The sequence below is a fragment of the Miniopterus schreibersii genome, assembly GCF_964146895.1.
Source record: "Miniopterus schreibersii genome assembly, chromosome: 6".
NCBI lineage: Eukaryota > Metazoa > Chordata > Mammalia > Chiroptera > Miniopteridae > Miniopterus > Miniopterus schreibersii.
The window spans coordinates 23,785,898-23,807,751 of NC_138107.1; the positions used below are offsets into that span (position 1 = coordinate 23,785,898).

The following is a 21,854-nucleotide window of genomic DNA, read 5'->3' on the forward strand; positions in this document are numbered from 1 at the left end:
TAAATGAATAACGATTATAGTTGACAATACAAGGAAATGTCTGCTTACCTCTAATAATTTATATAAACGTTTGATTTTTGATTTTTCTGTCTCCTTTGGTGGAATTTCTGTTTCTTTAAACTGTAAATACTGATTGTAAAGTGCCTAAAATGAAAGGGAAAATAAATCAATGCTCCAACTTCAAAGACCTGTTTTCATTAGGGCGTAACATTAACACTTCAAATGCTACTGACTGTGTGTGTCATATACATTCTGTGAAATTCCTTTATAAAATCAATACTCAAGGCCTATACCGATTGCCAGCTAGTTGGCAACCGGGTTACATAGGACTTGATGAGGGCGTAACTACTGATGTGAACCATGACTCAGCAGGTGCCACACAGGTATCTGGATAATAATAAACCATGGTAGTGCTTACTATGGCTCTACTAAGTCTCTCATCATACAAACAAGAAAACACCTCCTTTAAAGTTAAATGTACTTTCCAACTGTGGCAAATTAGCTTTTGGAAAAATAATCTGATACAATTTCCATAAAGGGGGGAGGGGGGGGACCCAAAACACCTGTTCTTGTCTAGTCCATGGATCTATCCTTGAAAACAGGATTTTTATCATATAGATAAAGCTAAAATTGGGGGTCAATGTCCCACTGGCTAAGTTAAACAGATCTCTTAGTAAACAAAGATAGATATCAATGGTTATGGCTTTATTATAGATATTTCAACCATATAATTAAATTATTATCTAGTTTGCAGATACTAATTTTGAATCTCATTATATGTACTAAAAAGGACCTTCATAAAATTATGTAGATAAAACATCTCCATATTTAATAAGTATATACCGATTATTTCATCCTGGTTAATGCTGTTTTAAAAAAAGTCCTTTTAATCTTCAGGCAGACACATTTCTGAAGAACTCCATTCAATGTTTTGCCGGCTAATAAAATTACTAGCATTTTCCCCATATATGTTTTCTTTTTTATATTACATCCTATCCTAGGCACCAGCAAGTAACCCTGGGTAATCAGTCAAATGTTTTCCGAAACTTTAAGAATCTGCATTAATCAAAAGCCAGTACAAATTTACCCAAGTGTCTGGACAATATGAATCCATTTGGAAATAATTTGCATTTGAAATCTGAAAATTGTTTTGAGCTTAGGACACAATGTTTCAAGACAAGCACCGAATACCATTACAGGCTAAACGCTGTTCGTGGTAGACATGGTGACAGAAGAGGGAAATTGTTCTGGCCCTGGAAAGGTTTACATCCACATAGGGAGGCTTTACACAAACAACTCTAGAACACTTAAAAAGCATTGTATCAACACACGCCAAGTGACTTTGTGCCAAGGACAAACCCCCTGTGGCAATGTGAATGAAGGGCTGCTTCACAGATGTTCTGTACCGATACATGAACACAGTGAAGAACTTGACTAGGCCCACTCTGGGTCATTAAAGTTTTTGTGACTCCAGCATGATCATGAAAACAAAGCTTATAATTCAAGGACTTAGACTTCGCTGTTAATATTCACAATGTCCATTTCTTGAAAGAAAGCAGAGTATTTTGCTATTACAAATCCTAATATACAAAATGAGATAACACATTCTCCAATTAAGTTTCTATATCTATAATGTCCTTTATATTTCTATAATGTCTTTGCCTCAAAGAGTTAGACCTGTTTTTTAGTAGTAGCAAATGTTTTACTAAACCATGAATTCACTTATACTGGAGGTGAGATATGTATTTTCAAATTCATAGTGAAATACAGTATGGACCTCTTGCTATACAAAAGAAGCCTCTGAAGCAGTTTTTAACAGGCACACTCCCAACCATGGTCACCCTTGTGCAAGCTTCCCAGGGTCCCTCCTACCCCAGCCATCTGGTGGGCTCCAAGCATTTCCCACGCACGAAGAACAATTTGGCAAGGTCACTTCCAGAGACTCTCTCAAACCTTAAAACTCTCAATTCAAAGCGAAGGGATTATAAATTTCTTAAAGATATTTTTGCTATTATGTTTTAATTATTAATATTTACCTCCACTTTCTCGGTATAATAGGGAGATGAGTACATTTTTAAAAATGCCTACTTATTAGTGTCTTGCCAAGGGCAATTTTGTTTGAACTTCTAAATAATAGAATTACCCTGGCCAGGTAGCTCAGTTGATTAGAGCATCATCTGGATACGCCAAGGTTGTGGGTTCAATTCCCAATCAGGGCATATTCAAGAATCAACCAATGAATGCATAAATAAGTGGAACAACAAATTGATGTTCCTTTCTCTCTCTCTCTCAGATCAATCAATAAATAAAAACTTAAATAAGAGAATTATTACAGCATTATTTAAGAGTGTAATAATCAAGTCAATCCCACTTAACTCTTGTAGTGCCACTGACCTTTAGTTCTACAGGGTTATTGGGAAATGTTCTCTCGGACATTGTGGTCACATGGTGTCGAATCCACTGGATGAGGTAGTTCACCATATTCTGGTATTCAATCCACTTGACTTCAACATCCTAGAACAATAAAACGACAGAAAGGGCCCACGTCTGTAGGTAGTAACATTCACATCTAATACAGTTTAATCGGCGGTCATTCTGTGAATTTAAATATCTTTAAGCCTGACAGAGAGAGCTGGCTAAATGTTTTCTTACTCGCCATGCAGTCCCAATCCTTTCCACATAGACAGCTTAAAGGCAGGCTATCAACATCTGACCCTAAGACTAGCCTGATGACTGCCAATCCGAGCCAGAGACAGTGGCTGCCTGGGCACCGCAGAAAAAACTTCCACAGTCAACCTGCCAGGGGCTCAAAAAGGGGGAATGATAGGGGATATAAGCCAAGTTAGCTGCCACTCTGCCAACCTTTTTAGATCTAGGTCCACTGTATGTGTGAAACTCAAAAGACCTAATTAAGAAACTAGACAGGAATGAAACCTACAGAAAACGTGTGTGGTGAGATTACTCAAGTACTAGTTTAGCAAACTTTTTAAAAATGGAGGAAACTGGAAGGCTGTCAACTACTATATTCAATTAAGTATTTGATGAGTGCTCATTATGTTCAAAGCATTGTGCTAACCGTTGTAATAAAAATATAATGCTTTAGGACATAATAACTATTATCAAAGAGTTACTGTCTAGATGTGGAAACAAGAGAGATTCAAAATATGAACATCTGAACAAAATGAAAAGCAGTATTTAATTGTGTTGAAATAACTGGTAGTATATGCTAGAAGTTGAGATAAGAATCAGGTAAGCAAAAGGGTGCCTAAAATGGTCACTACAGGCTTCCCGGGAGACGCAGTCCCTGAGCAGTTCTAAAACTTCCCATAAGTAATTGTTGGTGGGGGGCAGAGAGGAGTGGATAAAAGATAGGGGAGTCCCAAGTGAGTCAGGACTCTAAAATAGAAATGCCCTGGCTACCAGCAAACAGTTCCTGTTGAGATATCATAAGCTAAAAATGAAGACAAGCAGAATTAATATATGCAGAATTTTGAATGTCAGAGTATCTAGATTGGATTTAATCCTGGAAGCCATACGGAGCCACTGAAAGTTTTTAAGCTAATTTGGCAACAATGTGCAGTTGATGGGAAGAGAAAAATATAGGAGATGGAAAACCATGAGAAAGCTATCATCCTGGTTCTAGTGTGAAGAGATTAGAGTCAGGAATGGGATGGAGGTATTGAGACAATAAAGCAAGGAATGGCCACAAGAAACATTCCCAAGCAACACTCAACACTAAGTCCTTGGAGAACTGCACTGAATCAGAGCAGAAGATGAACAACCTTAGGGATCAAAAGGACAGATAAGACCTTTGAGAGAAAGAGCCAGAGGAAGAGAATGGAAATCAGTCTAAACAAGGAGGGTGGGAAGAGATTAATTGGGGAAGAGTCAACCAAAGAATTTTCAGGCACATATGCATAGTCAGTGGACACAGACAATAGTGAGGTGGAGGCCTGGGATAAGGCGGGAGCTGGGTGCAGCAGGGAAAGAGGGGAGAAGTGGGGGACATCTGTAATACTCTTAATAAAAATAAATTTAAACAACATTTTTAAATGACAACAGCCAACACAAAAAACAAAACAAAATAAAACAAAACAATAGTATACAGAGGTGAAGTAAAAGACCAAAAAAGAGAGCTCACCAAGATGAGCTCCTAAATCTTTAAAATAAAAATTTTTAATGGTATCTGCAAGGAGGAGGGGAGAAGCCCAAAATGAGGGGTGCTCATCCTCAAATGCGTAACGCGTAATAGGGTTTCCTGTCTCTTTCAGAAATGCATAAGCACTTGTTAGCATGACCACTAAAAAATGTATGATTGCACTGAATTACACAAACCTTTGGCAAATTGTGGACTAATAAAGAGTCCAAAGCTGTGTGTCAGAGACCTTTCCCTGCTTACAAAGGAGCTCTGTTAATTTGGCAAAATAAATAACCTTCCTCTGGGTCTCACTGTTAAAGCAAAGAAACAATACCAAACCAACTTCTCTCTTGGGATCATATGAGTTAATAAACTTGACAGTGACTTCAAGTATGAGATAATCTATACAACTACATCAAATAGAGCAGCTGTAAAATAGTAGCAAGTTAAAAAATGAAAATCTCCAAAATTCAATGGTTTATAGCTATTATTTATGAAATGACAAGGAACTCTGAATATCAGCCTACTTTATGACACAGAACACATTTTTTGTTATATTTCAATTTTAATGGTGGAATGGAACCATTAAAATGCACGCAATATCAGTTTAATAAACAGCATATTAACTCAAGTTCTGTTAAAGATATTTGATATTTAAGATAAAAAGCACTATCAAAAAATTCAGTGAACTAGGGAACTGGGTGTTGCTGAGTCAGAAGCTTCTAGAATGGAAGAAATCAATACTTACATTTGCACCGATTCCTTCACCACCTTCAGGGACTTTGGGAAATGCATCATAGAGAGATGACACATACGTTATTACTGATTTTTCATCAGGAGAGGAAACATCAACATCTAAAAGCAGCAACATATATTATTTCAAAATGTTGACAGATTGCTTTTGATCAAACCTTCATGCCAGTTCACATCTAGTCAAGACAACAGCTCACCTTCAGGATCCAGAAGTCTGATAACACCAATTTTTTCTGCTACATAAAAAGCATGCTCTAAATTTGCAAGGTTGCTTTGAACAGCAACAGTATTCATGTCTATCAGGTCCGGCCTAGGAAAAAAATGCATGTGATTAATTACATTTTCTCACGTGACAATTCAACATTGTATTTACATGTGTATCTATTTATATAGCAACTGCTGCAACTATGAATATTAAGCCTGTGCTGAGGATATTTTCATCAAACATTGCTTCTCTCAGAAACTTGTTTGGCAAAGGCAAGTGTAATGAGGAAAATATAAAAATCTGAACATATGTAACTTTTGGCAAGGCCTACAAATCCCTCATAATCAGAATCTACATGGATATCTTTCTCATTCAACCTACGTAAGCTCCACTACTCAACAGCATCCCTCCAACCCAACCAGCATCCTCTCAATGTTTCTCCCCACACAAAAGCTTATATTCAGTTCAAAGCCAAGCCCAGGGCATCCCCCATCCAGGGTGTCATTCCCCTCACTGTCGTCTTCTCCAATCCTATGCATTCTCCAAAGCAGAGGCCAAGCCCCCCTCCTCTGTGGAGCCCTCACTCATCTTCCCGGCTCTCCTTTTTCTCTCTCTATTCCCTGAACTCCTAATACTCCTGGGCCTGGGCCAGTCAATTTGGCATTTAGAACAATCACATACTTCCTTGCCCCACGAATTCAGTGTTTAATGTGCATGCACATCTTGTTTCTCCCGACTGGTCAATGCCAAATACCATATGTTAATACACATTTGTATTGTATCCTTCCGCTGAGATAAAGAGTGGCATACACTTGGTTAGACATTCAAAAAACACCTGCATATAAGTCGGTAAATAGGTTGGTTAGAAATTTCAACCATTAATAACTAAATAAACAAAGTTTGTATCCTCACAAACATGTATGTTTGCACACACACACAAACACATGCTCACACCTCAGACTTCATCTCTTTCTAATTTGTGAGACTTACACGATACTCTTAACCACAGGGATACTTTGAAGCTATCTCTATTTGTATGAGACAAGAAAAGACTTCTAAAATCCTCCTTAAATTAGGAGGCAAAATATGGCAGTTGGAAACTTTACTCAAGGCCAGAAGCCAGTCAGGAAACTTTCATCTCAAAAATAAAGCATGAGCCCTGGCCGGTGCTCAGTGGTTAGAGCATCAGCCCACCCACCAAAGGGTCGTGGGTTCGATTTCTGGTCAAGGGCAGGTACCTGGGTTGTGGGTTCAATCCCAGACCCAGTCAGGGCAAATTCCGGAGGCAACCAATCGATGTGTCTCTCTCACATCAATGTTTCTTTCTTTCTCCGCCCCCCCCCCCATTTCCCCATCCCTCCCTTTCACTCTCACTAAAAATCAATGGGGAAAAATATCCTCAGGTGAGAATTAACACACACAAAATAAAGCATTAAAAGAATGCAGACACAAATGTGAAAACAGTAAAGCCTTCAAAAAGAATGGCACCCAGTCCCAAAGTCACTGAGTTAGAACCTGTTTATCACCTTCTAAGAGAAGGCTCTCTATTCCACAGATCTTCCGGTTCCACACTTGGGGAACCACAGAAGAGGGGAGGGCTCAGAGGCAGAGTGGGACAAATGAAATGCAAATTATTTTGAATACTACTTGGAAGGCTGTCTACATGAGAAACTCTCTGAAAATATACCATTAATCTTATGAACGTAAACAGCAATTTGTACTCCTATGTTTATCTGATAAGAAAGCAGACTTCCAAAGAAATCTAGTTACACTTTTACAGCTCTTTGACGTGTTCATTACCTTACGCTACAGCCACCATTATCTACCTACATGTTTCCTAGGAAATTATTTGTTTTTTACGTGCCACCAATTTGATCACTGAAAAGTGGTCCTACAACTATAATAGAAACAATAAATCCACTGACAATAGAAGAGTTAAACGACATACCTCTAGGAATAACATTTTTTATTCACATAGAAGCTCTTTTTTTTCCACATAGACCCATTCTGAAGAAACTGCCAACTTCAAGATTACTAAACTGGTGTGTGTAACAGTCTAGACAAAAACAAATATCTAAAGTTCAAAAACTGCTTTGCTTCCATAAAGTTCACACATTTTGAAAAAATGAAAACTAGCCTTTCTGAGCTTGCCAAATCCCCCAACAAGAAAGAGCATGTTGTTCCGCCAACCCTGCCCTTAGCAAGGGACGTGAACACTGAGTAATCCCAGGCAGAATGAATCAAGTCATTGAAGAAGCGAGTTTTTGAGTAAGAGAATAAAACATAAAGCTTCCTTCTGAATGACATAGTCATTTCAGCACAAAAGCAGCTGTATAATACGTGAGTTTGGATAAGTCACCTCTTTATCACGTATTTAACACTTTAATGGAACAAAAACTGAAACGGTTTTCCTCCATTAAAAAATTGCAGTAGACAGAATTAAGCAAAAAGTGAAAACGGATAGCATTTTAAAACCACTATGAAAAAGTAAGAGCCTGAAAGTTTTCAAAATCCTACCCCTTTCCTAGTCACCTCCTAAGGGCCTGGGTGTTTTTCGTCTGCGATCTGCTTTGCCCCTATTTATCTGGGGCTTCCAGAAGAGGCCCGTGCTGTGACCTGTCTACCTTCTTCCTTTCTTCACAGTCTCACTGGGATGATATAAGCTTTCAAAACTTCAGCTACTTTCTACATAAAGAAGATGGATTTCACCTTTTTGTGTGACATTAACAGGAAATTTCATTCCCATCTCAAGTCTGACTAACCAAAGACTACACTACACTGTCACGTGCAGAAGGCAGCAACCGTGTTCCTGGATTAGTTTAGACAGTGAAGCACTAACTATCCTGATTTCCTTAATTCCTGGAAACCTTTAAAAATCACACAACATGATCCTCTGTCACCTAAAATAATATATACTAGTCTTTTTATGGAAAAGAGGCAATTCAAACTCTTACCTGATTATTCTATAATAATGCAATCTTTTCTGAATGACTCAATCATCATGGACTGCAATTTTTAAAAACATATATTTATAGGCCACCTTTTTAAAAAATTAATTCTCACCCTGAGGATAATGTTCCATTGATTTTTAGAGAGAGTAGAACTGAGGGAGGGGGAAAAGAGAGAAAGATCGATAGGAGAGAGATATACATCGATTGTTTGCTTGGGGCCAGGGATCAACCTGCAGCCCAGATATGTGCCCTTGACCAGAGATCAAACGCATGACCCTTCGGTGCGTGGGCCAACGCTCTAACCACTGAGTAACACCCGCCAGGGCTGTAGGCGGCCTTTTTTCTATAATTTATTAAAAACAACTTACAAAAAATAAAAATATAAGAAAATAACATAAATCTTAAATTAGAAGTTTAAAATGAAAATAGGCCATAAGATGAAGTTTAAAATGAGGGAAAAAAGAACAAACCACTTATATGCATGCTTAGTGCCCTTAATTTGTTCCAAAAATATAAGACAAAAAGGTACCAAAAGAAAAAATGGCTGTTACAATATAAAATATTTTTGGATAAAAGTAATGCTTACCTTGCATACAGCACTCATCTTAAAAAAAGTATTCTCCTAGACAAAATAGGTATGTATGCCCACATGCATATATACATACATACATATATACTTAAATACACATGCATCCATATGTGTACATGTATATGGAAACATATATATGTAATATTAAGATATCCACACTGACAGATAATCAAACTAGAGGACATTAAAATTGCATAAGAAATTTTTTTGGCCCGGATGGGCGTGGCTCAGCGGTTGAGCATCGATCCAGGCGATCGGGGTTCGATTCCCGGTCAGGGCACATGCCCGGGTTGCGGGCTTGATCAATGACTCTCTCATCATTGATGTTTCTATCTCTCTCTCCCTCTCCCTTCCTTTCTCTGAAATCAATAAAGATTTTTTTTTTTTTTTTGGTATAGACACTTCACAGTGCTTTCTTTCCTCAAACACTTTACGAGTATTTTAGCTCACATGAGCGTTAGATACGATTCTGGGGAAAAATGTGACTATAGTTAATAGTACTGTATTGCATATTTGAAAGTTGCTGAGAGTAGATCTTAAAAATTCTTATCACAAGAAAAAAATTTTGTAACTATGTGTGATGACAGATGTTAACTAGACTTATTGTGATGGTCGTTTTGCAGTATACACAAATATAGAATCATTACTTTGTACGCCTGAAACTCATATGCTATATGTCAATTATATCTCAATTTATTAAAAATCTGCAATACTATCAGATGATTGTTACAAGACAAACACAAAGCAGACATACACACTAACGTGCCTCCTGAGGCAGTGACCCTTTTAACTCTTTTCCAATGTTGGTTTTTATTGTTTAAATCTAGGGGAAAAGAACACATTTAGGGTCGGGGGTGGGGACATTGCATGTTAGCCCAGCTCTGGAATACACTGTAAATGATGAAGTCTGGAAAATACAGCATTTGATAACATTTCTTTAAATCAAAATCAAAAGCACTTAAATTTTGTGATTTGAGGTATATGACCATCTGGAAGGACAGTGGGAAACAATTCTCTTTCTCAATTAACAAAGGAGACAATAGCAAGAAGAAGGGTGGTGGCTAGGAGCTGGGGGAGGGAGAAAATGGGGAGGTTTTGTTTTTTTTAAACATATCTTTATTGATTTCAGAGAGAGGAAAGGAGAGGGAGAGAGAGAGAGAAACATCAATGATGAGAGAGTCATTGATTGAGCCCACAACCCGGGCATGTGCCCTGACCGGGAATCGAACCCCGATCGCCTGGATCCTAGGTCGATGCTCAACCGCTGAGCCACACCCGGCCGGGCAGGAGTTATTTTTTAATGGATATATTGTCTCAGTTTTGCAAGATGAAAAGAGTTCTGGAAATGGATGGCAGTGATAGTTACACAACAACGTGAAGGTACTTAATGCTACTTTACTGTATACTTAAAAATGATTAGGGTGATAAATTTTATGTGATGTGTATTTTACTACAATTTAAAAAAAAAAATTAAAGACAACTTTTACATATTTGAGAGTAATGGCTATATTGACGTGAAAAAAGTTAAGGATGTGATTCAAGTGTCCTGCAATTTAGTCATAACTTGCTCTCTGCTTACCTTAGAACACTAATCCAGAAACCTGTCTCAGTTCCCTTCCACAGAAAATGAAAATCAGCAATGACAGAAAATCAGGAATTCTAGAATTCTAGTCACCCCTAGGAGCATGTGGAAATGTGTGGGGATAAAGGAGGGGCATTTGGGGCTCCTGCTGCATAAGGTTTGAAGAACCTAACTGATTTGCTCAGGGACTCAAGACGGAATTCATGTGAAAGTACTTGTGAAACTTAGTATAAGGAGCAATGTAGACACGTTATAAAGAAGCAGATATTGGCATATAAACAGTATAAAGAAAATATAATCAGAGAAGGAAGAACTTGGTGCTTTGGTATGCTAATTATAAATAATTCTTCCCAGTCAACAAACTAGCAAGTTCGCTCCTTTTCTTCATATTTAATAAGCTTCTACCATATGCCCAGCTGTAAGGCACTTAGAATATACGCACTGTGTATATGGAGAGGTCAAGGCTCCAAAGGGAGCTCGGGAGTAAACCAGGAGAAAACCCGGTGGAGAGAACCCAGGTAGAGGGAGGGCAAAGGCATGCATGTGCTCTGTGCCTGGAGGGAGCATGAGTACAGTGATGCCATTGTAATTAACCTAGTTATTAATAACAGGAAAGAAGCAACGGGAAAGCCAAATATTGTAGGCATGTCATTTAGACAGCTTCACCAGGAAGCTAAAGCTTTATACTCCCCAGGGAGCCATGGGTCTATTCCCCAAAGATCGAAGAGCACTGGGGGAAGGGACTGGACAGAGGGGAGACAGACACATGCTCAGTAAAGTTGCAGGGGGGCTAACAAAGATGCTTGCTGTCAGTCATACCTGGAAACAACAGGTCATTGGCCAGGATGGGTGTGGCCACTGCAAGGGCGCTAAATTTGGGATATTGAATCCCCTAAACGAAGGAGTTAGCTCTCTTGGCTCTTGGCAGCCCTTTTGGGCTCTTGTGTGCTAGGGTGCTCTTGCACTCTTGGCACCCCGGGACTCTTGTTGCAGGAGGTGTCCTCTCTTGGCTCCCTTGCATTCACCCCCATGGCCCACAGCCATGTGGACCCCACACACAATGGACCAATGGACTGCAACTAGCCTGATGCTGAACTGGACCCGGCTGCAAAATGGAACAGAAACTTTGGACGCTGGCTTTGCTTCTAGCTCTACTGAAGCCCCAACTACACTTCTTCCAGGAATGGATTATGGTAAATGGGATTTTGGAAACCCAGGGATATAATTCCATGCAAATAAAAATCACTCATCCTCCCGTGCAAGTCTCAAAAAATTCTTTTTCTCAGGATATTGTAAGGACACCACCCCCAGCACTCAGCGGGGAAAGGGGACCCCCACTTCCACCGGTAACACAAGGAGACCAGTGCACGGGCGAGGAGCCAGCTGCAAGGGGCACACGGTGAGAGATGAGGCTAGGTGGACGACAGGGGCCAAGGCGACGCAGAACCTCATGAACTTCTGCAAAGGTTTTGGATATTTTTACAAGAACTATAGAAAACCATTAAAATGCATTGGGGGGGGTTATAAGAGATGAAATGATCAGATCTGAGGTCTGATGGAGAAGCCATTTAAAGTGGTAAAAGCATTCCCCCAGAATCCAGGCAGGAGACCATACTGACTTGCAAAAGAATGTGGTAGCAGTGGGAAGAAGTGAACAGGCCGGGAGGCAGCCGGAAGGCCAAATCCACGGAACGTAGCTGTATAACACCGGTTACAGCAACAAGGGGCGTAGTCATAGATGAGGGTCGACACAGAGAGAAAGCTGAACAGGCAGCCGAGGCAAACTCCCTACCCTGAAAGGGGTGGAGTCTGCAAAGGGCCCTGAGCGGGAGCAGCCCAAGAAACAGGAGGAAAAGCCAGGGGAGTGTCGCTCTACAAAAGCCAGAGAAAAACAGTATTTCCAGAAGAAAGGAGTAGTTAAGAGAATCCAATACTGAGAAGTCAGAAAGATGAGATTTGAGCCTGGCCGGGCGTGGCTCAGCGGTTGAGCATTGACCTAGGATCCAGGCGATTGGGGTTCGATTCCCGGTCAGGGCACATGCCCGGGTTGCCGGCTCGATTCCCAGGCGGGGGCGTGCAGGAGGCAGCCGATCAATGACTCTCATCATTGGTGTTTCTATCTCTATCTCTCTCTCCCTCTCCTTTCATCTCTCTGAAATCAATAAAAAATATATTTTAAAAAAAAAGAAAGATGAGATGTGAAAAATGTCCAAGGAATTCAGCCACATAGCAGTCACTCATGAGCTTAGAAGTGTTTCGGTGGATTACGGTGCCAGAAACCAGATTAGAGGGGGTTGAGGAACAAGTATGGAGCAAAGAAATAAAAATGACAGAGTGTATGGACTCTTTAAAGAAGTCTGGCTTTAAGGAAAGGACTGATAAAAGGCAGCAGGTGGAAAATAAGCGAGGGGCTGGGGGCGGGTTACTGTCTGCTGTTTTATTAACAAAGAGGTTCCAATGAGCTTCAAGTGCAATAAGAAAGATCTGTCGAGAGAGAAAAGTTTAATATAATGAGAAAGAAGGTTTGGGGGGCAATGGCTGAGATGGGATCCAGGACATGGGAGTTGGGGGACAGGCTTTGGGTAGGTGGAGAGAAGCCTCTTCTGTTAACAGGGGCTAGGATGGATACAGACGAAGGGAGGTTTGTCTCCTTGGTAGCAAAAAGAAGCACTACACTGGCTGGCTTCAGTTTTCTCTGAGAGCAGGAATTGAGACCATCAGTTAACAGTGAGGGAAGGAAAGGTGGTGAGAGGGAGAGAAAAGGTAAGTTAATATGAAAAGAAAAAGACGGCCCGGTGAGAACCACTTGAGGCTGGTAACCATGAAGTCAGAGTGAAACCCATCTCCCTGAAGTCTAACATTCTCGGGTGTGTTTCATTGCTTGGGTACAGGCACACAGCAAGTAGATAGCTGGGCTCCTACAGGTCAGGATTTCCCGGGAAATTAGTATACTCTCCGCAATTTGTAAGGAACTGCAAAGGATTCTGTGGAAGTTAAAAATATATCCATATATATGTGTGTGTATATATATACTCCCTTTACCTAGAGATCAGTTTTAGAACAACCTCTGCACTCCTGAACACAATTCACCGACACACACACATACATGAAGACACATATACCACTTAACATCTGCCCTTCAATAAATCACACAATAAAAATATTCACAAAATATGCCTCGCTTATCCTACGATGGCACAGCAGTTGCCATAACAAATTCCTGAAGATGACTGTTTGGATTAAATCATGTTTGGGCTTAGCATATTCTTACTGTTCTTATTGGTGCAAAAAACATCTCACCTCCCCACCCCACCCACAGGGGAGGAAAAAAAGACCTGTAATATGGTTCTTCCTTCTCCTGCCCACACAAATAAATATGAACATGCAGGAGACCCACCCACAGTTGCATAACTAGGTGTAGACATTCCTGTATGCTCATATTTGGACACATATTGTTGAAAGAAACACAGCCAAGAGCTCCAAGGTGGCAACAAGCTATGAAGGTAATTTTCCCTTTTCTCAAAACTAGATGCCTGAGTTTATTTCAAACAATTCTTCCAATTTTTTTCTACAAACTGACTCTCTACTAACAAGGGAGAAAGCAAAGAATGAAAAATGCTGTAATGTACAGCAAGCTTGGAATCTCACAACCTCAGATATTAAAAGGTACTTGATAAACTATGATTCACTTTGCAAACAATCAGCTCCATAACAGCCTCGTAGACTTTAATAAACACAGAAAATAGTACTGATTTGGATAGTGTAGGTGCTCCTTCGCTACACACTTCCCACACCTCTGGCATTGTGATGGGCACTCTCTCAGATGTTATCCCAAGGCAGCCCCCACCGCTGACATTCTCTTTAAAAGATTAGATCACTCGGACTTGCCAACTTATTTGGCCATTTTCCCCACTAAACTCCTAGCATATACATGTTTAAACGAATAGCTTGCACTCCTGAACACAACAAGGTGTGGAAACACAGGTCTGCAATTTCAGCTCTAGCACATACTTTAAAAGCTGAAGAAAAATCAAAGGGCAAATTAAAACTGCTAGAATGCAATTAACAAATAAAGTAAGGAACTGTTTGTTTCTTAAAGGCATCATGGTGGGGGAAGAGTACAGAAGGGGTATAATATATCAATGCGACTCTTGGCACACAATTCAGACATAAGTCTTAGAGTCTTAAATGTAATATCCTTTGACCCAGCAATTCTACTTCTAGGACCTTATCCTACAGACACATTCTCACATCTGTGCAAAGACACATACAAAGTCCAATACAACACTTTTAAGTATCAAATAACATAATGTCAATCAATAAGGTGTTATTAAATAAATTGTTACATCCATATAATAGCATACTATGCAGCATTTAAAAGAATAAGGTAAATCTATTTGTTCTGATATGGAAAGACATCTAAAATGAATTAAGGGGGAAAAAGAATGATGTAAAATAATATATATATTATTCTCTTATTTGTGTCTTAGAAAAGATTATATATGTATTCAAGGTTATGTGCTTATTAAACATTATCTCAATAAAGTTTACCCTTCCCTCAAAAAAGAAAAAATAGGTATTTGCACATGCATAGAAAAATTCTGGAAGAATATGAAAGAAATTTAACAGCAATTGCCTCAGGAATCGGTGGGGGGGCGTGATCACATTTCCATGCATACCCTTTTACTCTGTTTGAGTGTTTTATGTTAATGTATTTTCAGTTGGTTGCTTTAAATCACAGATACAAGAGAAAGTAGAACTGTGGCAAGGAATGCCTACTGTAGCAATGGCTACAAAATTCATCAGGCTTTCACGGTGAGGACAGCCAGGTGAGCCATCTTCCTATTATGGGAGGGTCACTTGTTCAGTTTTCTGACAAAAAATGTACTATGAGAATTTAGACTATTCCTTACCTCATATCTATAAAGAACTATTTCTTACAATAATAGAAGTAATATTATAGAAAATTTTTGTAAATTAATCTAGGAAAGAGACCCAGGAACATAAGTAGATATTTCCTCTACATGCCAAACTATATACCCAAAACTGCATGTAAAAATATACAGATACACTACAAACAGTCACCAGATGTGGACACGAACTCATGCACCTGACTTGGATGCAGACGCATTACAAGCAGTGCATGTGAGCTCTCCAAGGATTTAAAATTGTCAATCACCTGGTTAGAAGTCAATCACCTATGCTCTCAGAGTTCAACAGTTTTGAGTTTACTTGGTAAGGGAAGTAAGCAATGTGATTTTGCCTCACAAACTAAAATACTTGTGACTTTTTAAAAATTCATAACCTACAGGACTCCGTCCTTGCCCAGCCCATGGTCACACAAACCAGAGCCCACACCTGTATGTACGAGTGCGCGCGCACACACACACACACACACACACACACACACACACCCACCCACCCCCTGGGTTCTGGAGCCAGAGGGCTGACCAGATTCTGAGGGATAAGAATCACCTAATCAACATTCATCCAACTTCCTACGGTAACATTTCAAACCCTAAAGGGCCTGCTCCCCGTAGTAAACCAGTCCAATCCAGTTTAGCTTGTAAGGTGTGACTGAAGCCAAGCATGTGGCTGAATCACAGGCCTCCAGGTCAGACTATTAAACAAGATGATTCTGACCACAGCCTTTCAGTCTAACCTTCCCAATTACAGCATCTTTAAACATTTAAAATAATGAAATATGACGGCCCCATTAAATTCTAATTCAAAAGGCAAACAATGAACAAAATAATTGCTACCTTCCCAACTACATACTCGGACAAGTGAAAAATCCCTAGCTGCCTAATTAGAACATATCTAAATGGTACGCTCCTTGGGTAATATATTTAAAACATGCTTATGAAAAGAATGCCAGGGCCCTTAAAAGAAGAGTTAATTAAGTGAATGGGATAAATTAAAAACAAGAATAGGACAAGCAGAAACTAGTAAACAGAAATAATCTCTCTCCAAAACACCCCCGAACCCCCAGGCACTTTAGTCTTGACACACTTAGTATCTTTCCACATCGCCACCTTAGGTTCACAGGGCCCTCCTGCACACTCTGTACTACACTTTCTGGCCTGGGGGCCGCATTCATGTTCCTGCCTGCTCAGGCAAACATGTTTTCACACTGAGAGAAGCTGGGTGCTGCTGTTTTGGAACATGGCTTTCATCAGTGTTCTAGGGCAGATACCCACTTGGAGAAACTGATAAAGTAAGATAAGTCAGGAGGAGCTGAACTTCAAGCTGGAAGGCAGAGCTTTATTTCTCTCGGAAAGGAGAAAGTCCATTTTCCTGACGCCAGTGCACACTTAAAAACAAGAGCACAGGACTATCAGTGGAACCCTCTGCTGGTAGCACCTACCTCTGCAGAATGTGGACTACTGTGGAATTGTACTCCTCTGTCTGTCTTAACCCTTGGTGACTCATTAATCTACTAGTGTTCAGGGGATACTCCCAAATCCCTTGGCTATTGGTTCCCGGTTAATTCTACTTCACCCTCTCTTGCTTTTAAGCTACTTACTTATCAACTGCTTTTGCAACATCCTTTTGATCTAAGTCCATCAAATCCAGTCTTCCTAGTTATTCTTTTGAATGAAAATCAAGGCTAGGGGCAATAGTGAGGCGTATTTACCTAAGATCTCTTACCAACTGTGGTTTTCAGTGAAAAAATTAATATGCTTTAAAAGGTATGTGATGCTGAGCATGTTAATTACCTTTGGAGCCTCAGCTTTATAACTGAATAATGTGCTAATTTAATACATTGGTAAGATGGAAGGAGCGCCATCTATTTCGCAGGACTATGATCATTTTAAAAGCTACCATATAGAGAACACAGCTAGTCAGGAACTGATACATGATCAATATTCTGGGGTACCTACTATGTGACAGTTACTTTCCTTTTACCATCATGAGTCATTTTTATTGTATAGCATCTATGAATTAGTCTTATTATATAAATTTCTCTTCATTTTTATTTCACATAATTATTCTTTCAAGAAACAAATATTAGAAAAGTAAGTTTTCTATGGAATAGTTTAGAATAAATTATTAGTAAAGTACTACTTACTGGGGTTAACACTCCATCTACTTTAAAAAAATCATATTCTATGTGGGAACAATAAAAATATGCTAGAAAATCCAAATTAATGTACTTTATTAATAATTTTTGACAGTATTTACATTAATACAAAATCTGAAGAATGCTATTACTTTGTTCCTATTTTCAGATCAATATTTCTAAATCTTTTTTTCCCATGATCATTCTCACATCAATGCCTATTTAATTTTTTTAATTAGACTTCTATTTTTTTAATTTATCTTTTTTGTTGAAAGTATTACAGATGTCCCCCTTTCCTCCCCCCCGCCACTGACTCCCTCCATTAGAACATATTATGTAGACAGAAATCTTGGTAAATAATTTTTTACAAATAATATTGGTTTGATTTTAGATGAAAAATATTATCTATTTTCCTTCTAATCTCCAGAGAAATCTTTCACATTCTATCTAGGGCATGCAGACTTGTAGTATAAGAGGCATTATAATCCCTCTCTATCCACTGCAGCAATCACGAGGTTCTCTCCTGCTAAGCCCTCACTACCTCTTAAGATCCTTCTTTAAAAAGTATTCCATATAGTTAGACTTGACAATTGAGTAGAAATGAAATCCATGTGCCAGAAGTCAAATAAAATTCATATTAATAGTAAAATACTTTATCTAAAAAATACCCCAAAAGCCCATTTAAGTAGATAGGTTTCTACAGCAAACCCAAATACATCACAAAATTTAAGGCAATAATTATCAAGTGAAAACAACTGTTAAATAAGACACTGCTCTCTAAACATGAATATTACTGTCCAATATCCAAACATCTGCTTATAGTGATTTTTCAATTGTTCATAACTTTGTCTCTTTTGTCTTTAGAGTAAATCAAGACATTCAACCATTCAACAGTGAAAACTATGTGTAGTTCAACCCCATTCATTTAATTCTTACATATGCTAGAAGAAAAGTACTCAATTGTTTTTTTAAGTAAAAAGAAAGGCCCAAGGACTTAATTCAAATACAGTTCTACAGATGAAAAGTTCCTTGTGGTGAAAAAACACACATGGTAATATTTTATGAGGCACAGGATAACTTAACGAAACTTCAGCAACAAAGAACTCTTGCAAGCAGTTAGACCTAATATTCAGCAATTTTATCATGAATTCTAACAAAGGAAAACAGCAAACTAGGAAATCAAAGCTCAAAGTTAAAGCTAAACAATTTTCTAAAGTGATCACTCTGCCAAAATAAAAGTTCAAAACAAGTAACATTCAAAAGATACAAATTCTCTCCTTAAGTAATATAAGCTCTATAACATTAAACTTCCCTGGGAAATTTTAGGATCTCTGACATAAATTAACTTATTTAAGTACTTAGGAGAAAAATGTACAGCATGCATATACCAGTTTGTGTTTATAATTCTTCATAAGTATTGTAGAGACAATGCCCGGAGACCACTGCTTTTCAAAGTCCATTATTTTAGCATAGCTAGCTTCTAAATGTTTTGTTTCTACCTAAAAGACTTCAAAGAAGAGAATAGAGTACACCCTCAAAAATGCATCGTGACATAAACCCTTTAAGTATGGCAATCCAAATATTTTTACTCAGAGACCCAGATCTTATCATGCCAGGTAGAGAATGTGTCCAGCTATGTAGGCCTCTGATGGCTTCATGTTTAAGTCACAGGGGAAGTGCAGTGTGATTACCACCCCAACTATAACCACTCAACCCTCTTGTCATTGCGTTACTCCAGGAGATCTGGTACTGATTTTGGGCAAGTGTAGGCAAGTTGATCCTGCTTTTTTAATTCATCAACCTACGCCTACCTCTATTGAAATGTTGTTCCATAAAGGAAGCAAATTATTCTAGTGTTTAAAGGGGGCTTGTGGGTGTGGATACACAGGAGATTCATTACAGTGTTGCAGGTGTTAAAATTTCCAAAAATAAAAGAGGGAGAGAGAAGGGGGGTGAAAAGAAAGGAAGAAAGGGGGAAGAGAGGGGAGGCAGAAAATAGGATTTCAAATAAAAAAGACCAGGGTCAGAATCTTAGCTCTGTAACTTATAGTAGTGTGGCCTTGTTGAGGTCCCTCATCTGTAAAAGTGGGATCATAGCAGTCCCTGCCATATGCGGCTGTTGGGAGATTTGCACGAGATAAGACATGGATAGCACTTACAGAATACCTAACACGTAGAAAGTTATCAAAACATTAACTCTTCTATAAAATTATTATTTTTACTGAACTCAAACAAGTTTGTCAGTTTCATAAGTTATAGCTTAGGCTTACTCTATTTAGGAAGTTATTCAGTTCTTCAACAACATCATATAATCTCTGAAAAACTAGGACAAATAACTGAGATCAAGAAATACGTTGTTTTCAATAAATATTTTCTGGGGATTTAGCTTCTTAGAAGGTAATAAGAGCATGGACTCAAGAGCCAGAGTGCCTGGGTTTGAATGCCAAGAGGGCCACTTGCTGGCTGTGTGTTTTTGTTAATATGTTTTTATTGATTTTAGAGAAAGGGAGAGAGAAATAGAAACACCTATGAGAAAGAAACATCAATTGGCTCCCTCCTATACGCCCCCACTGGAGATGAAGCCCGCAATCTGAGCATGTGCCCTGACCAGGAATTGAACTCTCAACCTCTCGGTGCATCGGACAGTGCTCAACCGACTGAGCCACAACAGCCAGGGCTGGTTGTGTGACTTTAAGCAAGTCTTTACTCTGTGTCTCAGCTTCTGTCTGTTAACTGGGGGTGACAATATTTCCTCAGGGATGTGGTGAAGATTAAATAAATTAATATATGTAAACTGCTTAGGATAGTACCTGGGACTTAGGAAGTGCTATGTAAGCATTAACTTGGATTTAGTTGTTAATAATTCTCACAGGGAAACTTTACCATCCCAAAATTGGCCACCGTTAAACATAGATAGACACTAGAGTAAATAGACTAGGAGACTATAATTTGGAAATTTGTGAGCTGTAAGCCTGAACTAAACCTGTATCTCTCACTCATCAGTCCTCTATATACATGAACTTGGTCACCGCCCTGTAGATTCCACATATCAGAGCTTACTATCTGCTAGATTACTGGCACAGGCCAAAAACATATTACAGCTCTGTGGCCTGCGTGTGTGCACCGCGCTTAGAGGGGAGATCTCCGAGTGGTGGAAATGTGATGTTTTTACTTTTACTTGTCTGTATTTTCTAATTTTCTGCCATGTGCATGTGTTGTTTTTATAATAATAAAAGGTTATTTTAAAATGTGGAAATGAAAAAAGCTCATATTTGTCTAAGGACAAAATCTCACAAATTCCATACCTGTATTTATGAATGATGGCATTAAAGAGTTTTCCATCTCTCCAGCAGGTAGTGAAATTTTCGCACCGTATGCCAGCATAACCCTCTGTCGCCTGCTGTGTCCACAGCAGCAATCTCTCCTTTGCAGACATATCCTCTGACTCTCCAGTAACATGGATATCAGATATCTAAAGATAATAGAAAGTGTTCAATCATTAGGAAGGAAGGAACCTAACTCAGATTAAGAACCTACTATGTGCCAAGCACTGCACCAGTGCTATTTCACTTAATCCTCATAACTCTCACTTGTAAGCTAAGTATATTTTTCCCATTTACATCTAAGGAAACTGAGTTTCAAAGAAGTTAATAGATTGAAAAAGTCAGATTAAACTTAAGCATCTAATTTTTTTATTATATTTAAATGTCATAGCATTGAAAAAAATATGTTCCTCTTGATTAATCAGATCTGTTAAAACAACTCAAGAGAATGTTTTTCCAAGTTCAAACAGATCAAAAGTAAAACCTACAAATTAATCTACATTACCACATGCTGAGCAGAATTTGATCCAACAGATATTGTGCAAAGAAGGAAAAACAGTACCCTGTCCAATGAACATAAGTTGGCCTAAAATCTCTTTAATTTTCTCAAGAGTCCTTGCTCAGCCTACTCAACAAGAAACCTTTAAAAGCTGATTTTTTCCCCCTATACTTTTTGTTTTCATTAAATTTTCTAAAAGTCTCTTCCATTAAATAATTTAAAAAAACAGGTCACCAGCTCCAATGATTTACATTTTCTCAAGAACCTCTTTGGTAAGGTTCCTACTTAATCTGCTGATAATGATATTAAGGCACAAAGAGTTTAGCTGGGGTCACACAGTAATTCCAAAGCTGGGATTAACACCAACAAATGTTGCCTCATTCGGTGTAGGACGCAAAGCCAAGGGATCAAGAAGACAGGCGGCAAGCCAGGATCAGGGAGAGCAAATAAGAGACTGGAAGCAAGACATAGGGAGGTACAAGTCACTTTATAACAAGAAAAAAAAAAATCACTAGTCACAAGTTTGGCTTCTAGTCCTGCCCACTAGTCCCATGGCTTTGAGTAATTCATTTCATGTCTGTGAGTCAACTCCTTCATCTATAAATGAGGAGCTAGGAGGTAGAAGCAGATAATGTTTAAGACTTTTCAGTCCAAAGTGTTACTGTGAGATTATAAATACAACACAGAAGTCAGAGGTCAAAATAGACAAAGTCAAGCAACTGAAAGTAGAGAATGAAACACACACACACAA

General features: G+C 38.8%; 1 protein-coding gene across 9 annotated transcripts in view; it reads right to left on the reverse strand.

The window, feature by feature from the left end:
• DST (dystonin) overlaps positions 1–21,854 on the reverse strand; it is a gene marked incomplete at its 5' end in the record, with an annotated part of 396,243 nt that overhangs the window by 164,036 nt on the left and 210,353 nt on the right. For all 9 annotated transcript variants that reach the window (XM_081141256.1, XM_081141254.1, XM_081141253.1 and 6 more), the window contains 5 exons: positions 49–144; positions 2,395–2,514; positions 4,887–4,993; positions 5,089–5,201; positions 20,587–20,753. In XM_081141256.1, coding sequence (XP_080997382.1) covers positions 49–144; positions 2,395–2,514; positions 4,887–4,993; positions 5,089–5,201; positions 20,587–20,753 — 603 coding nt within the window. The remainder of the gene's footprint in view (positions 1–48; positions 145–2,394; positions 2,515–4,886; positions 4,994–5,088; positions 5,202–20,586; positions 20,754–21,854) is intronic.